Source organism: Vombatus ursinus, unplaced genomic scaffold, assembly GCF_900497805.2.
Source record: "Vombatus ursinus unplaced genomic scaffold, bare-nosed wombat genome assembly UNPS02014798.1, whole genome shotgun sequence".
NCBI lineage: Eukaryota > Metazoa > Chordata > Mammalia > Diprotodontia > Vombatidae > Vombatus > Vombatus ursinus.
Genome location: NW_020954576.1, coordinates 27183863 through 27209585, shown reverse-complemented (window position 1 = coordinate 27209585; position 25723 = coordinate 27183863). Strand labels below are relative to the sequence as shown.

At 36.7% G+C, this 25723-nt stretch overlaps 1 protein-coding gene across 1 annotated transcript in view; it reads right to left on the bottom strand.

The window, feature by feature from the left end:
• The window catches only part of LOC114049812 (nuclear valosin-containing protein-like), a 93183-nt gene that overhangs the window by 26426 nt on the left and 41034 nt on the right, over positions 1 to 25723 (bottom strand). The window contains exons 13-17 of the mRNA XM_027871225.1: positions 18453 to 18717; positions 15484 to 15702; positions 14670 to 14774; positions 10873 to 10935; positions 5757 to 5876 (exon numbers count right to left, since the gene is read on the bottom strand). Coding sequence (XP_027727026.1) covers positions 5757 to 5876; positions 10873 to 10935; positions 14670 to 14774; positions 15484 to 15702; positions 18453 to 18717 — 772 coding nt within the window. The remainder of the gene's footprint in view (positions 1 to 5756; positions 5877 to 10872; positions 10936 to 14669; positions 14775 to 15483; positions 15703 to 18452; positions 18718 to 25723) is intronic.

Here is a 25723-nt window from a genome sequence, read left to right as displayed (position 1 = left end):
AAAAGGACTTTCATGAAATACAAGGGGAACAAAAACACAACCAATCATTTTATTAGACCAATGTGGAAAAATCCATCATAAAACAGTATGTTTATTAAATTAAAACTAACTACTTTTGTACAGAAAATCTAGTCCAGACACACCAAAGGGATGTGTGTCATCCACAAAGATCTTTTTTGGGAGGTTTAGCCTCCCAAATGATGAAAAACCCTGGATCATCCAGAATTTTCAAACTTATATTAAAATCTTAAAAGTTTTCTAATGAAGTTTTTCAACAAAAACTTATACATGATTTTCTTTTTCTTAATGTTCTTTAGATAAGAGTGTTGGATGTTTCCACTGCAATGTCTAAGAGGTAGTAAGATAGAATGCAAAGTAGCTAGATATAGCTACAGATACAGAAATAAATAGATACGATCCATAGATATAAATACAGATAAAGGAAGTCAAGTGGTATAGTGGATAGAGCACTGGGCCCAGAGTGAGGAAGACCTGAATTCAAATCCAACCTCAGACATTTCCTAGATCTATGAACCAGGACAAAACACTTAACCTCTGTTTGCCTCAGTTTCCTCAACTATAAAATGGGGATAATAATAGCATCTACCTTGTAGGGTTGCTGTGAGGATGAGATATTTGTAAAGTGCTTAGCACAGTTTTGGCATACTGTAAGTGCTATATAAATACTTATTCCTTTCCCCCTTTTACCTATTCCCCATATAAGAATAAAAGAACACAATATGGGAGACAGTAAGAGTGAGAGACAGTTTACAAAACTTATTTATTTTCATAATTCACAGTGTCACTTCTACATAAATGTTCTCTATAGAAAAAAGTGGTCATTAGCCTAACATTCCTTTTTCTTAAAACTACAATTCTACCATCCTTGGTAGTAAGAATCTCCATGAAGATGAAAGGTGGACAGAACTGCCTTGTTATATTTTGGGAAAAAATTTTTTTTTTCCATCTAGAGGAGGGGGCAGAAATACATAGTTTTTGTGTGATTAGGGAAAAGCAATTAACACAAAAAAAGCAAAAAGGTTAACTCCCATCTAGATGCAGACTCCAAGCAATAATGTGTAGTGAAAATACAGAAACCAAAAGCATCTTTCTGAGGTTTGCATCTGTGAGTTGGATGCCTTTAACATGGCCATGTAGATTTAGATTTTCCAGCAAACAAAAACCACTATTTGAATATAGCCTTTGTCAGGATATGGCAAGAGGGAGAAGGAAAGGAGTGGTTGTGGTGGTGGGTAAAAGCTCAACTGATTGACTAAATTTTCTTGGACTGCCCTAACAAAAGTCAGTTTAAGAAGTCAAACATCCTAGTGAGTACCTTGCTCTACCACCTCCTTTAGCAAAAACTATGTAAAAAGAAACACCTCCTTCACAAAGGTCTAGTCAATACTTTTTTGTATGAGGCTCTGTGCAAACAGCAGTTAGGGTGTTGCTTTCATAATGTTGTTGAAAGATACTGTGGCAGGAAATTCAGGAAATGATTATATCTCGGCATCAATTTTCAGGCTGGGGTATAATTTTGGTACTTGTAAAATCTCTCTGCACAATGGTAGTAGTGCTCTGTGATGTTAATTTGATGGTGGAGAGGATGAGAACCGTAGCCTGGTACACTTCATGTCCCAGGAGGTCCTGTTTTACAGAAGCTAACATTGGAAAAGCTAAATTTAACTGTCCCTCTATACTCCTGAGGATACAAATATTTACAGGGCCACTTTAAACTGCACATCTTAGCATTTCATATTACTGATAAAGAGATTAAATACAACATTAACAACAAGTGAAAGGGCTGAGAGAAATTATATTTACACCAGAATCTTGGCTACAGGCTTGCATACAGATTATGGTAGGTGTGCCCAGGCACACCTGACTGTGTCAGCAGACCATAAGTCAACTTTGCCTGGGTCTAGAAGCACCCAGTTGGTGTAATCACTGCTTCCTCTGCTGTTTCCACAAGGCTCTGGGGCAGAAGGAAGAAAAAGAAGACTCTAGTGATTTGGTTGCTCCAAAGTCTAATGTTCTTCAACAGCCTTTTTCTATACCGTCAGCTCTGGTGAAGTTTCATCTTGAAAGAGGTCAAATTTGGGGTTTAGTGACTCTTCCTTTCTATCCAATTAACTTTAGTCAAGTCAAAGAAAAATCATCTACACGGTTTTATCTCACAACACTGTTTTCTTTGCTGCAGCAGTTCACTGTATGTGGCTGCTGGATTCTGGCTGGTATGGGCAAAGAAATTTTTTTAAAAGAATTCACCTATGCTTACTAGTCCATGAACTCAACCACCCATCTTTCATGGCAAACTGTAGGGCTAGGAGAGAAGAATTCATTGGAAAAGATGCTTTTTAAGTGAAGAAAATATAGCTGAAAGGTTGTTCTATATTTTAGAGTAAGGGAAAGGTTTGTTTAAAAGAACTCTTTGCAAAGGCTAAATATCTTTTAAAGTTTAGTTGTTAATTCTAGTTTGAGGAGTAGTAACAATGTTCTTTATGACTGATTCAATAGAGTGAACACTTTAAAAAAAATTAAAACTCTTAAATTCTTTGTGCATAGTTAATGAACATACTTGAATGAACTGATGATGTTAAACCATGCCTACCATGACATGTTCCAAATGAATATGTGAATATTTATGGACATTTAATATATAAATCACATCCCAAGAAGCTTTGAGGAGAATAGGAGGTTCACAATTACTGTTAAGGGGAAATTATTAAATAAGAGAAAAAAAATCACAAAAGACAATGCAAAAATTTTGGATTATAGAAAATTTTCAAGTTTTTGCACTAACAAAGTCAATGCAGATAGACCTTTACATCAAAGATCATTGATAAAAGTTTAATACATAAGGAACTATTGATACATAAGTGCCAACTACTGTTTACCAAGAAAAAAGTTATAAAAAGATATGAACAAAGAAGTTACAAAAGAAATGCAAACCATAAGTGGCGATATGAAAACACCCTCCAAATCACTAATAATTTTTTACTGTTTTTTTTTTAATTCTGGAATTAACAAACTCCAAATAAAATGAGAATTTCCATAAACAAAGAACAGCTCTATTATGTAGTCCTTTTTATTTTTTAATTTTATTATAAATTTAACATATAACTTTCAAAGTTGTCTAGCTTCTCTGAGGTTTCCTTCTTTTAGTCAAATCATTAATAGAGAAATGTAATCTGAAACAACTCTTAGATTTAACCTCACACCTTGCAAAATGGCAAACATGAGCAAAAACAAGAACAATCAATGATGGGAGGGTAATAGGAAAACAACTACATGCTACACCAGTGGTAAAAGTGTGAACTGATCTATCCATTCTGGATATTAATCTGCAATTATGCAAGACAAGTAACTAAACTGTCTGTATTCTTTGCCTTGGTAATCTCATCCCTGGGCATTTGGCCATTCACAGACAGAAACAAAAATAAAATTTATTTTAAAAATATTTATAGCAGCACTTTTTCATGGTAATAGAGAATTGGAAAGAAAAAAAGAAGCAGTTACCCATCAACTGGATAATGGCTGTAAAAACTACTGAATTTAATTCCTAAGAAATATTAGTATTTTAGAGAAAAATATTGATCTGGTGCTAAATAGGCCCAAGAAAATTCAGGAAGGGGTCCAGGAATGCAGCTTATAATAAGGAACAGACAGGCCTAAAACCATGGTAGGCAATAATAAAATTCAATAATAAAGTATGATAGATATAGTAATGCATAATTTAGATCAGGGTTATAGAGTCCTCTTCCCCCTATGGAGTGAGCATTTAATAGCCACTGTCTTAATGGTAACGGAATAGGTTGCATACTATTTATAATCTTAGATTTTAGGGTTGAAAAAAAGAGCTCAGAGATCTAGTCATTTTTATAAATGAGGAAACTGAAGCCAAATCAGGTTAAGGGACTTGGTTAAAGTTATATAGGTAGCTAAGTACAAAGTTAGGATTTAAAGCCAGGTCTACTGTATTGGCTGTGCTCAAAAAAAAAATTGGTTTGGGGCACTCTGAACTGAATTCTCTGTGTGTTAGATCACAAGACATATAGATACAATAGATAACCAACACACCCCAGTATGAAGCATTATTTTTCTAATACACAAAATCTGGAATCACATTTTGTATCAAGTAATTGATATTCTTATACTTGATTAATGTTGTTTCTCCATTTGTAAGAAAGTCTGGACAATCAATGTGCAGTGTACTAGGCCATTTGAAATATTATGCCTTCAAACACCATCCAATGAACTTCCTTTTAAAAACATGTAATATGGCTGGCTGCTCTCTACTTAGGGCAGAAGTTTTTAACCTGAGAGTTCATGAACTAATTTTTAAAAATAATTTGACAACTATATTTCAATATATCAGTATATCAAAATATTAATATATTAAATATCCTTTGTAATCATAAGTATTTTACTTCAGGCATTTAAAAACATTCCTCTGAGAAGGGTTTCATAGACTTCAGCAAATTGCCCATGGGTCCATGACACAAAAGAAGTTAAGCCATGACACAATATGGCTCTGAGGGATATAATACTCAAGAGTGAACATAGGGAAATTCATGCACTAATGCAGATTGCAAACTAAGTTTACACTTTAGTATGAAGTCCTAGGGAATTCCCTGATGTTCAGACAGGTTAAACATATGCTCAGGGTAAAGGTCAGGATTTGGATAAATTCAGGGTAAATGAGGCAGGATTTGGACTCAAATTTTCATGTCCTAAAAAAAGCTATCTATCTGCTTACACTACACTGCCTCTATATATTCAGTAAATTTGAGGCAATCTGCCACATTAAAAGCATTTTTTCTTTTTTTTGCCTCATCAGGAAAAAAAAAATCTATTTGAACACTAAATAAATGAAAAACACAACCCTATTTAAAATATTTTTTTTTTTTGGATGAGGCAATTGGGGTTAGGTGACTTGCCCAGGGTCACACAGCTAGCGAGTGTTATGTGTCTGAGGCCACATTTGAACTCAGGTCCTCCTGACTTCAGGGCCGTTGCTCTATCCACTGCGCCACCTAACCTCCCCGTAAAATATTATTTTTCAAATATTTGTCCAAGTCTTTGACAAGAAGAAAGTCTAATTCCAGATTGTTTTTCTAAGGGAAAAGGGAAATGAAAACATGATTAGAATTTTCCCTCTGCTGATTTTTAAGTAAATCCTTAAGACTTAAAGATTTTTTAAACTTTGTAGGTCTCTCCAGAATGGGTTTAGTTCAGGGGAAAACTAAAGTCAAAATCCAGTGTGGCAGTTCACCTAGAAAAACAAACACACGTGGCCCAACACAGAACTCTGAACTACTAATCCTAGTTTTAAATGAATGTCTTGAAGCCTTATTTAGAAACCTAGAACTATGGGATATTTGTTTGGTTGCATTAAAAAAAAAAAAAGTCCTCCTCTGGGCCTCTGGAGCCAGGGAGCCTGGAAGTCTTCTTTCTCTAGAGCCCCCGAGGTGGTAAGGTTCTAAGTTGTAGGTTGTAAGAATTCAAAACTTAACTTCCTCCCCTTTGTTATCATGTGAGGAAGATGGTATCAATGTAGTAGAGTAGCTGAAATACAAGTAAGGTAAAATGAGGGGAAAAGAATCTGGGTCTGTGCAATGCACACCAGAAAAACTAAAAGCTAATAATACTTCACAAACTCATTTTCTAAAATAATAACAGAATATTGCAAACTTACCCTTTTTAAAAGAGATACAAACAGATACATAAAAGAGTTTATCATGTGTGAGACTTACCTCCACTTTTGCTCTCTGAGGGCACAATCCATCTATTTCATCAAAAAAGATGACACATGGTGCTGAATTTCTGGCACGCTGGAAAACCTGTCGCACAGCTGATTCACTCTGCCCAACATACTAAATATGTATGTTAAGAAAGAAAAGGAGATAGCTCAAGTTGAGTGGTTTTTTTTTTAAAACAATAATACCAATATCCTGCCAAGATGGTCACCTGAATGCGGAGGCAGCTGCCTAATTCCGCTACATCAATTCCAACAGAACTCTGAAACGTGCACCAGACCAAATAAGGAATAAGAAATCTAAAGAAAAATTAGAATAAATAGTTTGTCTACCCCAGAAGTGGAAGAAAAAAGTCAACCAGAAGCCAACAGAAAAAAAAAAAGATCTCCTCCCCTTTCCCAACCCCACTCTACTCCCTACCCCAGCCAATGCCAACATGAGGAGAGATCTGACATACACAGCCATATGTCAGAGCAAGGCTCTATGTCTAGAAGAAGTAAGAGGACAATGTTCCTCTGAGAAAATCCCATGGTAGTCAGAAAAGCCCAGGGTGGGGAGTTTGAAAGTTCCAGGAGAGTGGCTACACAGCTAGCATGGTGTCCAAGTATTCAAACCGTAACAGCCAAGGCCTGGGTCCTCTGAGGTCCCTATCTCACTGACGTGAGACACTAGAAACGGCCCTGAAGATACAGCACTTTGAACCACAAAGATATAGGGAGAGGTGAACTCTGGAAGGTTAAGGTCACCACAAGAACCTAGGTTGTGGCTAACCACCCTACTGGTTATTTCATTTCTCAGAAGGACAACAAAGAGACAAGGGAAACTGCTATTCTGCCTAGCAAGAAAAACCTGAGAAAAAATTACAGACATCTTAGAATTCATGATAGCCAAGAAGGATACAGCTGTAACTTTGACTTTATAAGATCATGAGCATAATTCCATGGCCTGAGAATCTACAAGGAAAAGTGCAGCAAGAAAGAGAAGTTCTCTAGAAAAAATATGACAATATAATCATGAATGTTTTGATGAGAAAGCAAATGGGGAAGCATATAAAGGAGATAAAATAACAGCCCAGGGAGCCTTCTGATGAAGCTGCTGAAAGGGCATGTACAGAAATGAAGAAGGAAGATGTACCCAGGGACAGATACTAGAGTGGCACAGACCTTCAAGAACAGCACCAAAAAGGCAGAAGCCCAGAATGTATTAAAAGCTTGAAAAATACAAAGGACAACAAAAGGATCTTTTTAGGTACATTTCACTATTTGGGAGACTTAGCAAAATTTTAATATAAGGCACAGAGAACTCGAACTATTCAATTCCTACTTTGATTCCATTAAAAAAAAGGGGGGGGGAGAATCCACTAAGCTAGAAAGGATAGAACAATGTGGTTAAGAGGTAATTTTTTTCCATAATAAGAAAGGAAATGAGAGCCTTCAATTGTTCTGAGTAGTTTTCTTAGCCCAAATGAAGTCCATGTCATAGAGCTGAAAAACTTATAGTTGAGATCAATGTATTATTATAGAACAAGAGTATGTCAGAAGGTAAGCCAGAAACAATCTTTTTTTCCTCTTAAATCCTACAGCACTTAATATGCTTAATGTCCACAACTATCAATCTGACACATTTTATACTATAAAATATATAGTCTTGCTATACAGTAACGTTATAGCATCTACTCCAATGTACCTATTTTTATCTTGTTCTTACTCAGTACATACCTATGAGTTTCTTTATTATATTTTGTTTTATAATATTGCCTTGTATTATAGTTATTTTCTCCCCAATAAAATTCTACTTGAGTGATACATCCTGGTATGACAGTGACCCTGGGATCTCAAAGTCTGTACCAGGACTGCAAGCTCTAGCAGGTTCTATTAGACTACAGAGTCTTTGAGTATAGTTTCAGCCTTGTTACTGCTAAAAGGTTGGCCAATAGGTCAAATCTGAGTTCAAATATAACCTTAGACACTCATTAGCTATATGACTCTAGGCAAGTCAGTTTGCCTCAGGTTCCTTATCTGTAAAATGGGGATGAATAGTAGTAACTACTTCTTAGAATAAAATGAGATAATAATTATGAAGTGCTTAGCACAAAACCTGGGACATCGGTGATTAATAAATGCTTAATTATTGACGTGACTGCTATTTTTATTATTATTCAATGGCAACCTATGACATATGTATTCAATGCCCTATTTATGTAGCCTGATCATAAAACAGAATTATTACTTAGGTACAAATGCAACAGGAAAAAAAAATCTGAATAGATCAGTCAATATACATTTATTACGCATCTTCTATGTGCTAGGAACTGTGCTAAGCTCTGAGGATACCAAAAAAGGGGTAGAGGAAAGGGAAAGGCATGATGGAGAACTCCAAAAGAACGCGGCTAGACAGGAAGTGCAGAGATGGCTGGCCTAGTTACTCTCTTTAAACGGAGAGTTTGTGAGGAGTTCTCTACTCCACTCTCCAAAGAGGTCCCAGGGACAGAAGATACTGGTGAGGTGTGAGTTCCAAGGCTGATGTGACCTTGCTGGATGATAAGATTCCTGTGGGCGCAAGTGAAATCCAAAAGAGGGCAGTCCAGTGGAAAATTAGTTCACAGAGATTTTACGGAAGAAAACAAAATTCATCTGGTTCTCTTCCTCTACACAGTTTCATCTGAGGCTTGCCCAAGAAAATCATACAGAGGTCATTCCAGGAACCATTTGGTATGCAGATTTACCGTAGAATCTATTTCTAGTAAGGACACAACGGAAATGGATTTAAAATCCAGCAAGAACATTTGCATTATAAGATTGAAACAACTTACTGAGGAGGCAAAGGAGATCACTATTTCAATAATAAACATTTATTAACTGCTTCCTGTCTAGTTAAGACATTCTGTTAGAAATAATTGTAGGGGGCAGGTAGATGGCAGAGTGGATAGAGCACCAGCCTTGGAGTCAGGAGTACTTGAGTTCAAATTCTTCAGGGGTGGAATAAATGTGGAATTGTCTAGAAGCAATGGATTCAATGGTCCTATCTATATCTGGTGTTATCACCTATTCATGCTCTCAGTTCATCTGATAACTGAGTTGGGTAAGAAGAAAATTATTTCCTACCTTTTATCAATATCCTTAAAATTATAAATGAGTAACAATCTAGTACTTTCTAATAAATTCTACTGAATATGAAACAACAGTTCTAAAAAGAACTGAAAGCTAGTAACTCTATGAAATACCTCTTCAAATCTCTAAGAAAAATGCAAATAAAAACCACCTCCAAGATCTCAGCTCCGACCTAGCAAATTGGCAAAGATGGCAAAAGATGGAAACAGGCAGTGTTGGAAGGGCTATGGAAAACCAGGCATAAAACATTACTGATGGAACTATGAACTAGTTCAAGGATTCTGGAAAGCAATTTGGAATGACGTTAAAACAACAATAACAAAAAGACTAAAATGTCCACACTCTTTGACCCAGAGAGCCTAATGCTACCTCCCAAAGGAAGTAAAAAATCCAGAAAGACAAAACTCATAACATATGTTAAAATATTCACAGCAGTAATCTTTATGGTAGCAAAGAATTGGAGACAAAGCAGATGCCAACAGACTGAACAGCTAGACAAAATGTGGCACAAAAATGTAAAAAATGATGAGTATAAAGTATTCAGAGAAGCATAAAAAAACAATATGGGCATGTACAAAGTGAAGACAGGCAAATAATAAACAAAATTAAATTAATGTTAGTGCAAAGAACAATAAAGGGAAAATTTTATGTAATTATGACCCCCAGAGAAAATGGGCATCAAAACCATAAACCTAATTGACTTAGCTAATGTAGTGGTTATCTTACTAAGGTGTTGTTTTTCTCTTTCAAATTTTTTATTACAAGGGATGGGGCACTAGGTAAAGGAGAGGGAAGTATAGATTTGGAAATGAATGTAAGATAAAAACAAAAGACATCAATAAAATTAATAAAGCCCTTTCAAAGAAATTTAAAAGTCTATAAAATAATAGCTAAATTATAGTTAGTTTTCCACATGTTATGAATCTGAATTGCTAAATCATGATTCACATACAGACTGTCTTAATTCAAAAAAGCATTTGAAATGCATTCAAGATCATTAAGTGTAGGAGTAATGTCATTTCTAAGCAAGCCAACTTGTTAAAGCAAGATCCACACATGACAGTGAATTGTTTTGTTTTTTGTTTTCTTCCTTCAAAGCTTTCACATACTCTATCTACAGATAATTCTCCTAAATTTCTCGATGGCATTAAAACTTGACTCACATAATCTTTCTCTCCGTCACATCTCTTGTCACAATCCTAATCACATTAATACTTCTACCACTGACCACACAATCCCTCAACCCCATAAACTTTATCCTTATTTAGCCACATACAAACATGGTTAAATCTGAGTTAGGTTTCATATCTTAAAGAACCCTACCACTTCTAAAATTCTTAAGTTTAAAATTTCATCTATTCTTCAACAGGCAAGTGGTAAACAAATACGAAGTTTTCAAAAGAATTACAAAATATAAATGATGACATGAAAACAAGCTCTAAATCATTAACAGTAAGAGAAATACAAATTAATAAACTGAGGTTTTATGAAAATGGTCAAAGATGATAAATGATAGGAACAATCAGTGCTGGAGGGGCACTAGGAAGAAAAGAACCTTGATGCAATGATGACAGAGCTGTCAAGTAGTCAGACTACTCAGGATATCAATTTGGAAATATGCAAGCAAAATAACTAAAATGTCCATAATCTTGGTACCGGAAATTCTATTACCAGTTAAAGACAGAAACAAAGGTCCAATATGTGACAAAATATTTATAAAAGCATTTATAAAAGCACTTTCAGACATAACAAAGAACTAGAAATGAATGAATGAATAATGGAGCACACATTACAGTAGCTGTTCATTAACTGAGAAAAGTTTTTTTTTAAAAAAAAGCATATGAACATAATGGATTATTATGTAGCAAGAAATTTTAAAAATGAAGAATTCTGTGTTTGAGACATTTAGATACTTTATATTGTAATTAGAATTACTTTTACTTTTCCTAGGATATTAATTAAAGAGATCTCAATCACTGGCTAATGCCATTAATATTACTCACCATATTTAACAATTCAGGGCCCTTCACAGAAATAAAATTCAGTCCACATTCATTTGCAACAGCCTGTAAAAATGAAAGTGAAACAAATAAGCTGAATATTACTTACTGCATGGCAAATTTTTTTGTTGCCCTTATTATTTTTCCCAATCATTCTTATGGTTGTATTTATCACCCCCTTCTTCAGGGATCTCAGTAAATTACAGTGAATGAACAGGAAAAAATGGGGTAGAACCAAATTAAAGGAAGGCAGTAATAAAATGTCAACCTAAACAGCCTATGAACTATATTCAAATAACACAAATTATAAGCAAAACAACAAATATATTCCTGGTTCCATTTCACAAGTTTGGATGTGGCCCTTGGCGAAAATTCTAGTGAAGTCTATTGTATTAATATTTATTCAAGGGGTAATAAATACTTCCTTCTCAAAAGGTTTTCTTTTGAAGGTAGTAGTTTTGCATTTAAAATGCCTACATTTCTTTGGGAAAAAAATGGAGTTTGAAAACTACATAAATGACAGTATATGTTAAAACATAATTTTGACATAGGTTTAAAGAAAAGTTATATAAGATAGAGTTGAAGGATAACACATGGCTATTGAGAACAGAACAAGCCTGGAACCAGAATCCAAACACAGAAATGAATCTTGTTAAATAGACTGCATCAGAACTTTGGCACAATAATTTCCTTTAAATCTATCTCATTCTTACAATTATACTTCCAAACAATACAAGGCAATTGGAGAATTGTGTAAAGCAACTAAGTGAAAGAGACCTTAATGAGCAAGTTATATAACCTCTCTGGGCTTCAGTTTCCTTATTTATACAATGAGGTGGTTGGATTAGATAATGTCCAAGATCCTTTCCACATCTAAAAATCTATGATTACATATTTCTTGCTGCATTTTGGCTTTTTCAACTAATCAGGCTTGGAAGGAGAAGTGAAATTCAAAGATCTCATTCTAGTCTTAACTCTCATTCTTCACTGGGGTGGGATGGGGTGATAGTAGAGTCTTTAAAGCCACTGCAGCACAATCTCTGACAAGTCCAACCAGTTTGGAAAGGATTTGGTACCTCCTGTGCTGGACGATGGGCTATGTGTTGTTTGAGGGCAAGCCTCTAAACTTAAAAGTTTATGGAAAGTTTTATCACTAGAAGTGTTAGGAGCAAGCAATGAATTTTCCTGGGCCACAGCAACTCATGAAAATCATTTACCAAGGGTTGTGATCTGCATAGGAGAACAGAATATAAACAATAATAAAAATATAAGTCTTTTGAAATATTAAAATAATACCTCCTTCAGCTAGCAATTAGGAATGTGGCATGCTACATACAAGTGAATTTTGTAGACAACTAAGTTTAATCCTTACATTCTTGAACTTTTCTATTATGCCTGTTTCTGAAATCTTTCTAAAATAATTTAAAAAAAAACTCCTGTACTTTCTTAAACTATATATACTAAAGGTGTCAAAACTTGAGATTATTACTGTGTGAAACTGTATGCTACCTGCCTCCACTGATAAAGATTAGTATGTCATCTGAAATTAACAGTCTTTTACAATTGCCTGGGGCACAAGTCAAGTGACTTGTCCATCACAACTATCCTTACAAACATTAACTACGGTACAACAATACTCTGAAGAGCTACTGAAATTGCATAGCGGTTTTTCACTCATGGGTTACCCTGAAAACACTTTAATCATTGCTTCTGTTACATTTCCAGTAACTTCAAAACGCATAAAAAAACCCCTGAGGATCAGCCTCCCAGAGCATACAAGACTTGCAAAGATTCAATTACAAAGGACTCCTTAAAGAATTGAAGAAAGAGCAACCTAAAGAACTGGAGGAATACTCAGTGCTCATGGTGCCAATATAATAAAAATGATAATACTAACAAAATTAACTTATACTTCTAATGATGTTATCAATCAAATTATCAAGAGGACCTTCACAGAGCTAGATAAAATAATAACAAAATTCACCTTGAAAAACACAAGATCTGGAAAATCAAGAGAAATGATGAAAAGAAGTAAGATGAAAGGGGAATAGCACTTTCAGACCTCAAACTATATTTTAAAGCACCAGTCATCAGTTTTGATCTGGTATTGGTTAAAGAAGAAAGAGAAACATCAAGAGAACAGGGAAGACAAGGGATATACAGTCCAGCAGAAATTAGGCTTAAACCAACATCTTACACCACACTCCACAATAGTTTCAATGGATATGTGACCTTAATGTAACAAAATTGTAAAGATCAAATGGAACTCAAGTGAAGATACCTCCAACTGACTCCCTTTCATAGGTGTTACAGACTACACATTTTTGGACTTTCTCAATGTACCGATCAAGTGTCCTAACTTTTGTTTCTTCTCCAAAACAAATACTATTTGTCATGTGGGATGGAGAGAAGAGAAGGAGGAAGGATACATGAGATACTATGGTGATGTAAAAAATGGATAACATCAATAGTTTTTCAAAAATTGCTTTCATTGCCTCTACTACCTTTTCCCTGACTGCTAGTTGTCATTTATGTCATCAGGTACGAGTAGCCCACCCTATCTCACATTCCTTCAGTTGCTTCTCTTAGGCTGTTTACTCTCAACTAAGAAAAACTGAAGAATTCTGAGACAAATCACACCAATCAACTTTAATTGGAAAGCTTTAACAGAGAATTCAAAGTGAGTAGGTAGCTCCATGCCTTTCCATGGAGCAAAGAACATGGGCTTCATGAAGACTATTTTACTATGTCATCTTGAGGCTTTTTCCATTAGAATGTGAGCTCTTTGAGATCTGGGATTTTTTTTTCCTTTTGTTCTGTAATGCTGAGCATAGTGCCTGGCACACTGAGTCTTAATCAATGCCTTCTGACTTATTTCTAAGTTTCAAACTGAGATGCTGGAAATCTGATGGCTGTATAAGGAGTACATCATTATTTTGTTAGTTGAATAAACAAAGGTGTAGTAACAAAAAGAGTATTAAAAGCTATGGGCTAAAATGAAGTTTTTAAAATTATGGATTTGGGTGCCATCTTGGGGAGGGGGAGAAAAATTTAAAACTCCAAAGCTTATGGAAGTGATTACTGATAATTCAAAATAAATTAATTAAAAATTAAAAAAATTATGGATTACAAATTATTTATCCCACTTGACTATTAACAAAGTTATCAGTAACTTTTTTTTTTAAAAAAGCATTACACAGAATTTAGCAACACGTAAAACAAAGCAGGGCAGCTAGGTGGTGCAGTGGATAGAGGACCAGACCTAGAGTCAAGAAGAAATGAGTTCAGATCCAGCCTCAGAGACTTATTAGTGGGCAAGTCACTTAACCCTGTTTGTCTCAGTTAATTCACCTACAAAATTAACTGGAGAAGAAAATAACAAAACACTCCAGTATCTTTGCCAAGAAAACCCCAAATGGAGTCACAAAGAGCTGGACGTGATTGAAACCACTGAGTAAAGACAAAAAATAAAGCAACCATGTCATTATGACACACTTGTTTAAAAGTCCTGAGTGCAATTATGACCAGAGAAATACAGGATCTACAGATCTACTGCTACATAATTTTAGTCCCAAACAGCTTTCCTCTATCACTTCTAAGTTCTCAAAAGTTTTACTTGTAATACCAGAAAAAGAGTCCTGAAAGTATCAAGGACATGCTCTTCAAAGTGGAATAGCTAAAATAAGACAATGGCTCATAAGTATCATGGTACATAGTAAAAGTGCTATTAAGTTAGGGTCAGTTTCATTTTTCATTCATTCTCAGATGTAACATACAAAAATATGCAGCTGAATACCCACCTTTGCCAGGAGGGTCTTGCCACAGCCTGGTGGCCCGGCAAGAAGGATACCAGCTGGAGTCATTAATCCAAGAGCTTTAACCTGATCTGGATAACGCAACGGGGCCTAGAAACAAAAATCCCAATATATTTTAATTATTAATCATTTTCCAACATGGCCCCCAATGGAGCTAGTGATTTGCAGTCTTGATGTTCCTATCAAAACGACTAAAGACATAGTTGTTAAATGGGCTCAAATGTACCATGTGCCTCTAAGGTGCTATTTATAAAAATGCTTGTTACAGAGATCTGAGAAATCACTTAGGTTTCTGGAAAATGTAAAGTTTATACAAATCAGAGTAGCAGAGACCTGCCTGATATACTCTCTCGGCAATTTAAACCGATATCCATTTCTTATCCTTCTTTTTTAGAATATTTTAATAATAGATTTGATTTCAATTATTATTAAAGCTGATTAATAAGAACAGAAATAGAAATTTAATACAAAAATTAAAAGTTAGAGTTAATTTAAAATTAATTTTTATTTTTAAATGTATTCCATTTCAGAAACACTAACTTAAGAATCTGGTCTCAAAATGAAACTTCATGTGTCTTTGGTTAAGTCACAGACACATATAATCACAAACTAAAAATAAAGAAAAATCCAAGGAAAGTATCAAAAGCACACATCACTCCCGGGGTAGCGTGTTAATTTAGTTTGCTAGGACCCCTAAAATAAAAATGAAGAGCCAAGATAGCCATGTACACATCAGAATATAGTGGTGTGAATCTCTGCCTCTGACTGCTTCACACGATTTAACATCAGACACACCTACCAATATTGCCATGGTGAGCTCTTCTCGAATATCTTCCAGGGCTCCAATATCTGACCATGTCACATTAGGAACAGTGACAAAGCCTTCTCTCTTAGCAGAAGGCTGTACTTTGGACAAAGCAATAATGAAATCATTCATTTCTATGCACAGCATTTGCAGCTGCTCTTCTGGGATGGAGTTTTGGTCCTTTAGCAACTCTAGTAGTCTCAGCAATTCATTCTTGGAGATAGGAGGTATGGGGGAGGCAGGGAGAGAGGAGAGAATCAGAGATCATTTAGAGTTTACTGAAAAGATCACATCTATGTTTTTATATTCATGTAACACCCTCCATCACCCCAAGACATCTGTTGTTGCTTCTCTGGAAGCTAAAATAAGCTTCTTTACAAACTAATGGTTTTCCTAAATTGACACCATCATATATTTGACATGGTGCCACTGCAATGAAACGGTCCTCCACTAATTTTTATATAATCAATCAAACATTTATTAAATGCCTACTACATATACAATGCCAGGCAGTGTACTAGCTGCTAGGGGGATATAAGTACAATAAATAAAACAAAAACAACATGCCAACAAATGTACAGCCTTCAGGAAAATATTTCAATAATAAGTTAATTGCTCCCCAATAGTAAAAGTAATATGACTGTCTCCAAATATATGGAGAGTTACTCTGAAGCTGTTTTATTATTCTTCAGTTTCACAAAGGACAAAATACACTGAAGGAAATACACTTAACATAACAGTATTGAGCACTCAAGTAGACACAGAGCTAACTAGCTGCAAGGGTAAGTAAAATGGGCTATCACGACAAGGAATGAAATCTCCAATCCTGGAAATATAGCATAGCAGGAACTAAGAAATGTACAGAAGAGTGAGACGAGTAGTTAATTATGTAGTTTAAAAGAATATGTGCCTAAGAAGGGAAATCACGTGGAAAAAGGAAAATTGCAGCAAATTTATATTTGTAAAAGGAAAAAGCATATAAAATACATGATTTCTTCGCAACTATTTTAAACAGAAAAGGTTTTCTTATAAAAACCTGTGGAATCACCACCAATCAACCAAAGAGTATGTATTACATTAACTTAGAAGAGGTTTATAAAACAATCCCAGAATAGCTTTTAAAACTAGATGCATAACCATCAGCCTTTGATGGTTTAAATATTAACCATGATACAGACAGAAGACCAGATCAAATGACTTTAGGTTCCTTTCCCTCTACAATTAAATGACATCTGAGGCAACCTCTCACACAAAGGCTTGACAGGCTCTGGCATACACTACCTTCAGTACGTAGTGCCTACAAACTATAAGGGTAAGAGTCTAGTGGAGGAAGTAAATGACTACATAGGATTTGGATGGGTGAAGAGGAAAAGGAAAGACAGAAAAATGTGAATAAAGGCAGGAAAGTTTATTGGACAGTGAGACCAGCCTGTCTAAGCACAGGTACATATATAGGGTATAATGGAAATGTCAATTATTATCCTTTCATTTCTCTGTTCGTTAAGCTTACATTTTGAAATATCAGGTTTCCTTAAAGTGGGAATTCCTATTTGGTGAACACTAGTTTTAAAAATTCTACACTTTCAAACAGCAGAGAAGCTTTAAGAAATGTGCATATTGGGGCAGCCAGGTGGCACAGCAGATAGAGCACAGGCCCTGGAGTCAGGAGGAGCTGAGTTCAAATCCAGTCTCAGACCAGACACTAGACATGTACTAGCTGTGTGACCCTGGGCAAGTCACTTAACCCCAACTGCCTTGCCAAAAACAGACAAACAAAACAAAAAAGAAATGTGCACATTACAAACAGAAGGCCAAGTAAAGGATTACAGAATTATTAAATGGACCATATATTAATTTTAGAAAGGATCTTATGTTTTATGAAAGAATATACCATGGGCTTCCTTAAAACAATTCTCCCCCCCTAAAGATTTTAAAGGTGATTACATTTATAAGAATTTCATTAACAATTAACTTTTGCATATTTGAAGAATCAGAAGGGACCTCAGAATCCATCTAGTCTAATTCGTACATGAATAAGGATTCCTTCTACAACATTCTCAATAACTAACCTGGGTCACCTAATTTTTGCTTGGTAAGAATTCTCCAAGTTTATTTCCCTTTAAGCCTCAACTCAGGCACCACTTCTTCCATGTAATTTTCCCTAATTCCCCTCAATGAAAGGATTTTTTCTCTAAAATTTGCCGATTTCCAAATTTTCTTCTCCTCAAATCTGATCTGCTCTCTCCTTTACCCCCACTGGACCAATTCTGTACTGGATGAATCTGTATATGGATCGTATTTCCAATAACTAATCAACTGCATAATGAATGACTGTTGAACAGAATTACTTAAAACAGAGTTTCCTTGTAGTTTTCAATAAGAGCTGATCAAATACAGAATGGTACAGACTGCATTTGGTGTCGGAAGACCTGGGGTCAAATACAAACTGCCGCTTTACTATTTCACCTCCGGGGGCTTTCTCTGGTTATAAAATAAAGGCTTCATAATCTCTAAACACCCAACTCATCTAAATCTAGATCCTATAACTGTTTTCAAAATTTTCATTAAGTACTAATCCTGGAAAAGGCTTCTGCTTGATAGATATTCTTCTGAGATTATTGTGCCTGACTTCAGGACTGTATCTGACTTGAAACAGGTACTGCGGCTATGACAGGAGGGAATGTTACCTTAAACCAACCATGAAAGTCCACTGAAAAACAAGCCTAAATTGCTTAAAAGCCCTGCAGTTGTATAGGCTGCTGTAGATCCAATCTACTCAAAATAAATCATAGAGAAAGAATTGTAATTTTTTTTGAGTAACAGACTTTCCTACAATTTTTAAGTAAACAACTGACTGCTTCATGCAACTATGCCAATGAATAGGGAGCCTCATAAACATAAACTGGCTTGACTTAATTAAAATAAAGGGCAAAAGTAAGAAAGTGTGTAGCTATTTACAATACCTTTACAGGAAGGTCCTGTGGTTTTGAACCATCTTCTGTTTCCATTAGCTCTACCTGGCTTCCCTCAGCTGTCACACCTCCAGACTGGACATCTTTTTGCTCCAACATGTTCAGCTTTAACAAGACCCTGTCAACCGCACAGCTGACTGCTTCTTGACGCAGTGCCATTAGATCAGCACCAACATAGCCTGGTGTAAGGTGGGCTAAGTGATGAAAATCAAAAGCCTCAGGGAGCTTCATCTTTCTGCATAAAGTCTGAAGAATTCTGTCATAGGGGAGAAGCAGGAGGTAAAAATTCCGGGATCCATTTTAAATATATAAAATTATCTATTAAATTAAAATTAACTCTCAAGATGCTAGAAGGCCAAAAAATCAAATTCATCACACCTCAATCCAATCCAAATAATTAACGACCATTTATGATTCCAGAGTACTATGGTAAGATGACAAAAAGAGGAATCTTATTCGGATACCCCCAACTTCTAGTGTGACCGTCCCTATTTTGCATTTATTTATTTTTTACACAAGAGCCAAAATGGCACAGAGGATAGGGAGCAAACCACAAAGCCAGGAAGATCAGGGTTCAAGTCCTGCCTCTTGCATATACTAGCTATTGTCAAGATATTAGGGGACACCCCATTTTCCAGAGTTAAGGCTCAGCAAGCAGGCTGTGCCCTGAACTTGGCATAACAGCAATCCTTCGCGCTCATCCTCTGGATGATCTCAGCCACAGCAAAATCCCAAAACTGTTTGTGGTCATGAAGTCCTACTATGAATCAAACTTGTCACATTATGGCTGTTACGCTTCACTATCAGGGCTACAGCTCACCTTGTAACCACAGGTATAAGTATTGAGATCTCCCCACCCTGCCTCCTTACCCACTAGGGTAGGGCTCCGGCACATGTGTCCTTTCTTGCAAGCCATTTCCCCTCTTCTGAAATTAAACTTCTGTTTCATTCCTGACTCTCCTGTCTCTAGCCTGCTGTGTTCGGCTATGGCCACTCACAAGTTAAAAGCTGGTTCCATCCCGCTGACACTATATAACCCTGGCCAAGTCTCCAGGCAACTAAGACTGTAAAACAATCCCCATCAAGGAGCTTACCTTCTAACAGGGAAGACACATGAATACATAAGTATAGATAGAATAAATACAAAGAGGCAGAGATAGGGACTGAACTTATGATTTCATTAGTACAGGACAGGGATGGGGAACTTGTAACCTAAAAGCCACATGTGGCATTCTACCCGTCCCTGGTATAGGGAATTCCCAGATAAGCAAACTCCCTACACCAATGCAGGTCTCAGTATTTTTCTACAACAGTAGAAACAGAGTTGATGAGAAGTAACTTCCAAGGTTAATGATGAGATAAACTTCATTGCTAGGAATGCAATCTTATCTGATTTCTCTACCCTACACTTCCATTTTAAAAAGTTCTATGAATATAAATATTTAAATTCCAATTAATAATCCATGGCCTAATGACTGGTTTCCAAGTTCTGCACCAAGAAGATTCAGCAAGTTTTCTGAAAACATTTGGCACAGTGATAAGAGGAATTAAATTCAGATTAGAGCTGCTAAACTATTTCTGGATTCCAAGGGAAAAGATTGTGAGACAAGGAGCAAAAGATGAGTAAAGGGCTTAAACTGATAAAAAGGCAATTATATAGGTGAGATAGAAGGGTTTGGACTACTGAAATTGGTCAGAAATTGAATTTAGGGAGGAAAATTTTGGCAGAAATTAAGGAAAATCTGAAAAACAATCCCCAGGTCCAAATACTGGACTAAAGGCAAATTAAATAGGATATAAACAGACTAAAGAGGATTTATATTATTCAGTTGTGTCCAATTCTTTGTAGACCCCATTTGAGGTTTTCTCTGCAAAGAAACTGGAATAGTTTGCCATTTCCTTTTCCAGCTCATTTTACTGATGAGGAAGTAAGGCAAAACAGAGTTAGGTGACTTGTCCAAGGTCACACAGCTAGTTAAGTATTTGAGGCCCAAAGTTGATCTCATGAAAATGAGTCTTCCTGACTCCAGGCCCAGCACTCTAGCCACTGAACAACCTAGTTGCCCCTCAAGAGTATTGAGGATCAAAGATAATTAATGAGAAGAACCCAAAGAGGAAGACTACAAAAGGAAAAGAAGATTAATGGAATAGGTTATAAAGTGGGGGAAATTAGTGAAAGAGATAAAAAGCTGGTTTAAGGCTTAAGGGGAGGAAGGTGTGGCTGTGGAACTGTAGCTAAGACTAAAGAAAATAAGTTGAGTAGTATTAGCAAGTTATTAAGAGATAGTAATTGCCTTAAATTTTAACTTAAAGTTAAAGCTTAAGGTTAATAAGTAAACACCAAAAAGTAGCAAGGTAGACTTCATCATTAAACTGAACCTGCTCTACCCAAAGTTACCAGTAATCTCCTAGTACCAAATCTAAGGGCCTTTTCTCACTCGCTTTTGACTTCTCTGCACACTTTGTCACTGTCAGTTACTTTCTTTCTCCACTTCTTTCTAGTTTTCAAGACAAGGCTTTCCCCTATTTGTCTAATCACTCTTTCTCATGCTGTTCTGCTGTATCTTCCATCCATATCATACACATCAGTTCGAAGTATCCCCCAATGCTCTATCCAGTCGATCTATAACTGGCCACTGGCCCAGATGGCTCCGGAGGAGAAAGTGAGGCTGGTGACTTTGCAAAGCCCTTCCTCACTTTTCACTTGCAAGTCATGGCATCTGCTTATTGATATCATGATCCTCTTTGAGAATGAAGCACAAACAACAACAACAATCCTGGGCCCTCTTTTTTTTTCTTCTCCCTCTATGTTATTCCCTTAGTGATCTCATCAGCTACTATGGTTTCAATCATCATGTTTTTGCAGATGATTGTCAGAACTATTTATCTCACCCTAACCTGACTCCTTACCTCTAGTCTCACACCTAAAACTGTCTTTTAGATAGCTCCACAACTGGATGTCCTGTAGACAACTTAAACTGAACATGTCCAAAACTGAATTTTTTATCTTTTTCCTCCAAACCTTCCCTTCTTCTTAACTTCTCTATTACCTTTGAGGGCATCACCATCCTCCTGGTCCAGTCACCCAAATTCGCAACCTAGTTGTCATTCAACTCTCTTACTCTCTCATTCCCAATAACCAAACTATTGCCAAGTCCTGTGGATGCTACTTTTGCAATATTTCTGGTTTCTACTCCTCTCCAGGTCATCTGAATTCATCAAGGAAACTTAGGTTACTCTCCTTTTCAGAGAAAACAGAAAAAAATAAAAATTGAGCATTTCTGCCTTGTCTCTGTTGTCAGTTATCATCCCATCCATGCCCAGCAGAGATCCTATCCATTTGATTCTCCTTTTTCTCCCAATACTAAAATCCCTCTTTGTTATCTTTAGCTCCCCATAGCAGCTAAGGCTATTCTAAGCTTTGGCTCTCCTTATAACTACTTTTACAGGACCATGCCACACTCTTAAATTTATCCTCTATTACTTGGCCTGGCACCCACCTTCTTCACATCTCTTTTTAAAATGTAAATTGGTTGGAGTTCCTTATGTATCCTATACTGATCTTTTCAGATAAATCCCATTTTTCTTCTTCCTCCACAGGAATTGTTTCTCTTTATGTCTTTATAATATTCTTGAGTATCTCCTATTCCTTTGGACTGATGTCCCTGAGGCATTTTACTCAATAAAATCCTACCTTTCTTCTGCACCCTGTGAAGTATGCTTTCCTAAAGCCTAGGGTACATACCAGACAATGCCTAGGTTTTCTCTCCTTTGTCATATCTCAGTGGTCACTTCCTATCATTTCTACCTCAACAACCAGCTTCTACTGAGAACTGGATTTAGGACATTCAGTCATGCCCAACCACAAACTGTTAAAAACAGAATATTAGGCAAGATGGACCACAGGTTTGAAGACTTTTGGCAATTCCTAATTTCCTAAGTCTGTTTATCTTTTTAGTTTATTTATGAAGTGTCTTTGTGTTGCTGTTTAAATATTTCATGTGAACTCTTCTACTTCTGACTACTTTATAAATTTTTTCAAAGCAGGAGTTATCTTATGCTTCATTTCTATTTCCCATATGGTCTGGTGCAGTACTATACCCAGAGTGTGCATTCAATAATTATTAATAAGCAGCTAGTGACACAGTGAATACAGCATTGGACCTGGAGTCAAGAAAACCTGAGTTCAAATCTAGCCTCATACCCTTACTAGCTGTGACACCCTGGGCACTATGTTTCTTCTACCATTACAGATGAGCAACTGTTCTGCAATTTAAAACGACAACAGTAATAGCAAGAGGTAGCATGTATAAAACTTGAAAAGCACTGTACATGTTATTAGAGAGCTGCCTGTGGTAAAGAGAGATTACTAGCTAAGGATGACAGCCTGTATATACTGGAGGTGGGATTTGAACCCAGGTCCTTCTAATTCAGTTCTATTCTCTATTACAACATGTTGTCTTTCCAATAAAACAAAACAATACAAAACCAAAAAACCCACCACTACGCTGTAGTCACACAGTCAGATGTATATTTATATGTACTTTAACTAGAATCTTGTGTGTATCAACCTCATCAATTATGTGGACATCCCTGTTGTAAGTAAGCAAACTTATCCACAGAATTCAGAATTTATCCATTTGCTGAAACCAATGGTTCCAGTGTAGGGGTAGGGAACCTGTCGCTTCGAGGCTACACGTGGCCTTCTAGGTCCTCGGGTGCGGTCTTCTGACTGAGTCCAAGTTTTACAGAACAAATCCTCTTATAAAGGGGATCTGTTCTGTGAAACTTGGATTCAGTGAAAGGGCCACACGTGAGGACCTAGAGGGCCACATGTGACTTGAGGCCACAGGTTCCCTACCCCTGTTCCAGTGTTTGAGAGACTCTGAAGGAAAATGTAGGAGAAAAGAGGTGTTAGGCCACCTAACAAACTGAAGATCTACAGAGCCACTCTGTTGACATCATTGTTGTATGCCTATGAAGCCTGGCAGTATACCAGTGCCACGCCAGAAAATTAAACAGTTTCCATTTGAATTGTCTCAGAAAGATTCCAAAGATCACCTGGTCTGATAAGGTACCGGACAGTGAGGTCCTCTCTCGAACTGAATTGCTGTTTTGTGGAGAACTCCCACAAGGCAAGGGCTCACATAGAGGTCTGAAGAAGTGGTGTAAGGACACTCTCAAGACCTCTCTGAACACTTCAGTATCAATTGTGAGACATGGAAGATGTTGGCACAGGACCACCTGGCATGTCATGTCCACATCAAAGAAGGTGCTGTGCTTTATGAGCAAAGCAGAATCGCAGCAGCACAAAAGAAACATGACATAAGCAAATCTAGAGCGATCTCCATCGCAAATATTTTAACAGACTATCTGTGCCCTAGTTGTGGGAGAGCCTTCCAAACTCATACTGGACTGATCAGCCACAGCTGAACACACTGTACCTTGACTGCTACATCGTGAAGTCCTCGGTTCTCTGAGTACAAAAACAAAGAATAACTAGGATCACAGGAACTAGAGCAGAAAGGAACTAGCACAGTCCCTAAGAAAGAAAGAGCTAGAAAAAAGAAAGGCGTGTCATTAGATTTCTTTTTGTACTCTCCTCTCCCCTTCTGGCTTCGTTAATTGTCCCGATTTTTCCTTTCCATATGTTTTCCCCCTCTGCTTCCAAAATTCTATCTCTTTTTACGTCCATGGCCCCTCTCAACACAATTATATCATTTGGTGGGAACTTAACATGTCAGATGCATTCATTCACAAAACATTTAAGAGCCTACTGTGGCCAAGCACTGTGTTATGGATGGGGGAGATACACAATCCCTGCTGTTGTAACAATTTAATCCTTTTTCTTTTTTAAGCTTGCACTCCCTATTTTTCAGACCAGCCACACAGATGTTTCTGGCAGGTACATCTTTGTTACATAGACCATCACTCCCCTCGCCATAACTAGTCTTACCGCCAGTGAGGGAAAATCACTGGTACTGTAACCTCTACCTCCTGGACTACATCACTGTCTCTACTAACTCACCTTCTTGCCAACACTACATCAACTCTGAAACTCATACCTCTGATTGGAGAAGGTGGAGGGTAAACACTGGAGAGCTCCCCCCCAAATCCTCCATTCAAGGAGGTGGTTCAGGGTAGCCATCTCATCATTTCCCACCTAGCTGCAGGTTTTCTTCTTCATCAACATCATCATCATCTTCATCACTGACATTTGCATAGTACTTACTATGTGTCAGGCACTGTGCTAAGCACTTTACAATTACTATCTCATTTCATCCTCACAACAACCCTGGGAGGTAGGTGGTATTATTATCCTCATTTTGTAGATGAAGAAACTGAGGCAAACAAAGGTTAAATGACTTGCCCAGGGTCACACCCATTAGTGTCTGAGGTCGAATTTGAACTCGGGTCTTTCAGACTGCAGGCCTTGAGTTCTATTCAAATCTCCATTTAACTACCAATCATCTACTCCTCCTGATAACTCCCCTCCTGCTCCCCATTAGATTATGAGTTCCCCTGAGGCAAGAACAGTCTTTCACTTTTCACTTGGCATATAGTAGGTGCTTAATAAATATTTACTGACTGACTGATAACACTACTGGCTAGAGGAGCTATGATGTAGTCAGTCTAACTGTTTACAATACAGTTGTTAGACTGTAAGTTAAGTTTCTGTACTACAAAAGTCTTGTCTTATTAGTCCAAGGACAATGTCTTATTAGTCTGTGCATATTCCTCAATATATACTAGGGAGATACAAACAACATACTGCTGCATATTAGTTGGGAAAAAATATTCTGGGTACACGGGGCACCATATACAAAAGTAGCCTAATAAATGTTTGTTGAATGACCAAATAAATGATACTCACGATGCCAAAATTTAAGCTACATGTAGGGTGTTTGGTTCTTTTTCATATCCTGATTATCCCCTAACCTGATTAGTACACAATTAGTAAGTGTAAAGTATTTGCCATAAGGGTAGACATTACATGGATGGAAATTTATCATCAGAAAAAATGACCAGAAGCATTTGCTCTACTAGTTGTATGTCAAAAATGTCATCTTCAACATTCTTTTTACTGTTACACAATACAGGTGTTGTCTGAACCAGATTAACTGGGAAAAGTTAAACAAAATAAATAAAAATACAATAAAACATAGGTAATAATTTGTAGTGTTCAGTATGCAGCCTGCAGGGATCTGTTTCTATTTGACTTACACTACTGCTATACATGATCTTTGGATATTTGTCCAAAA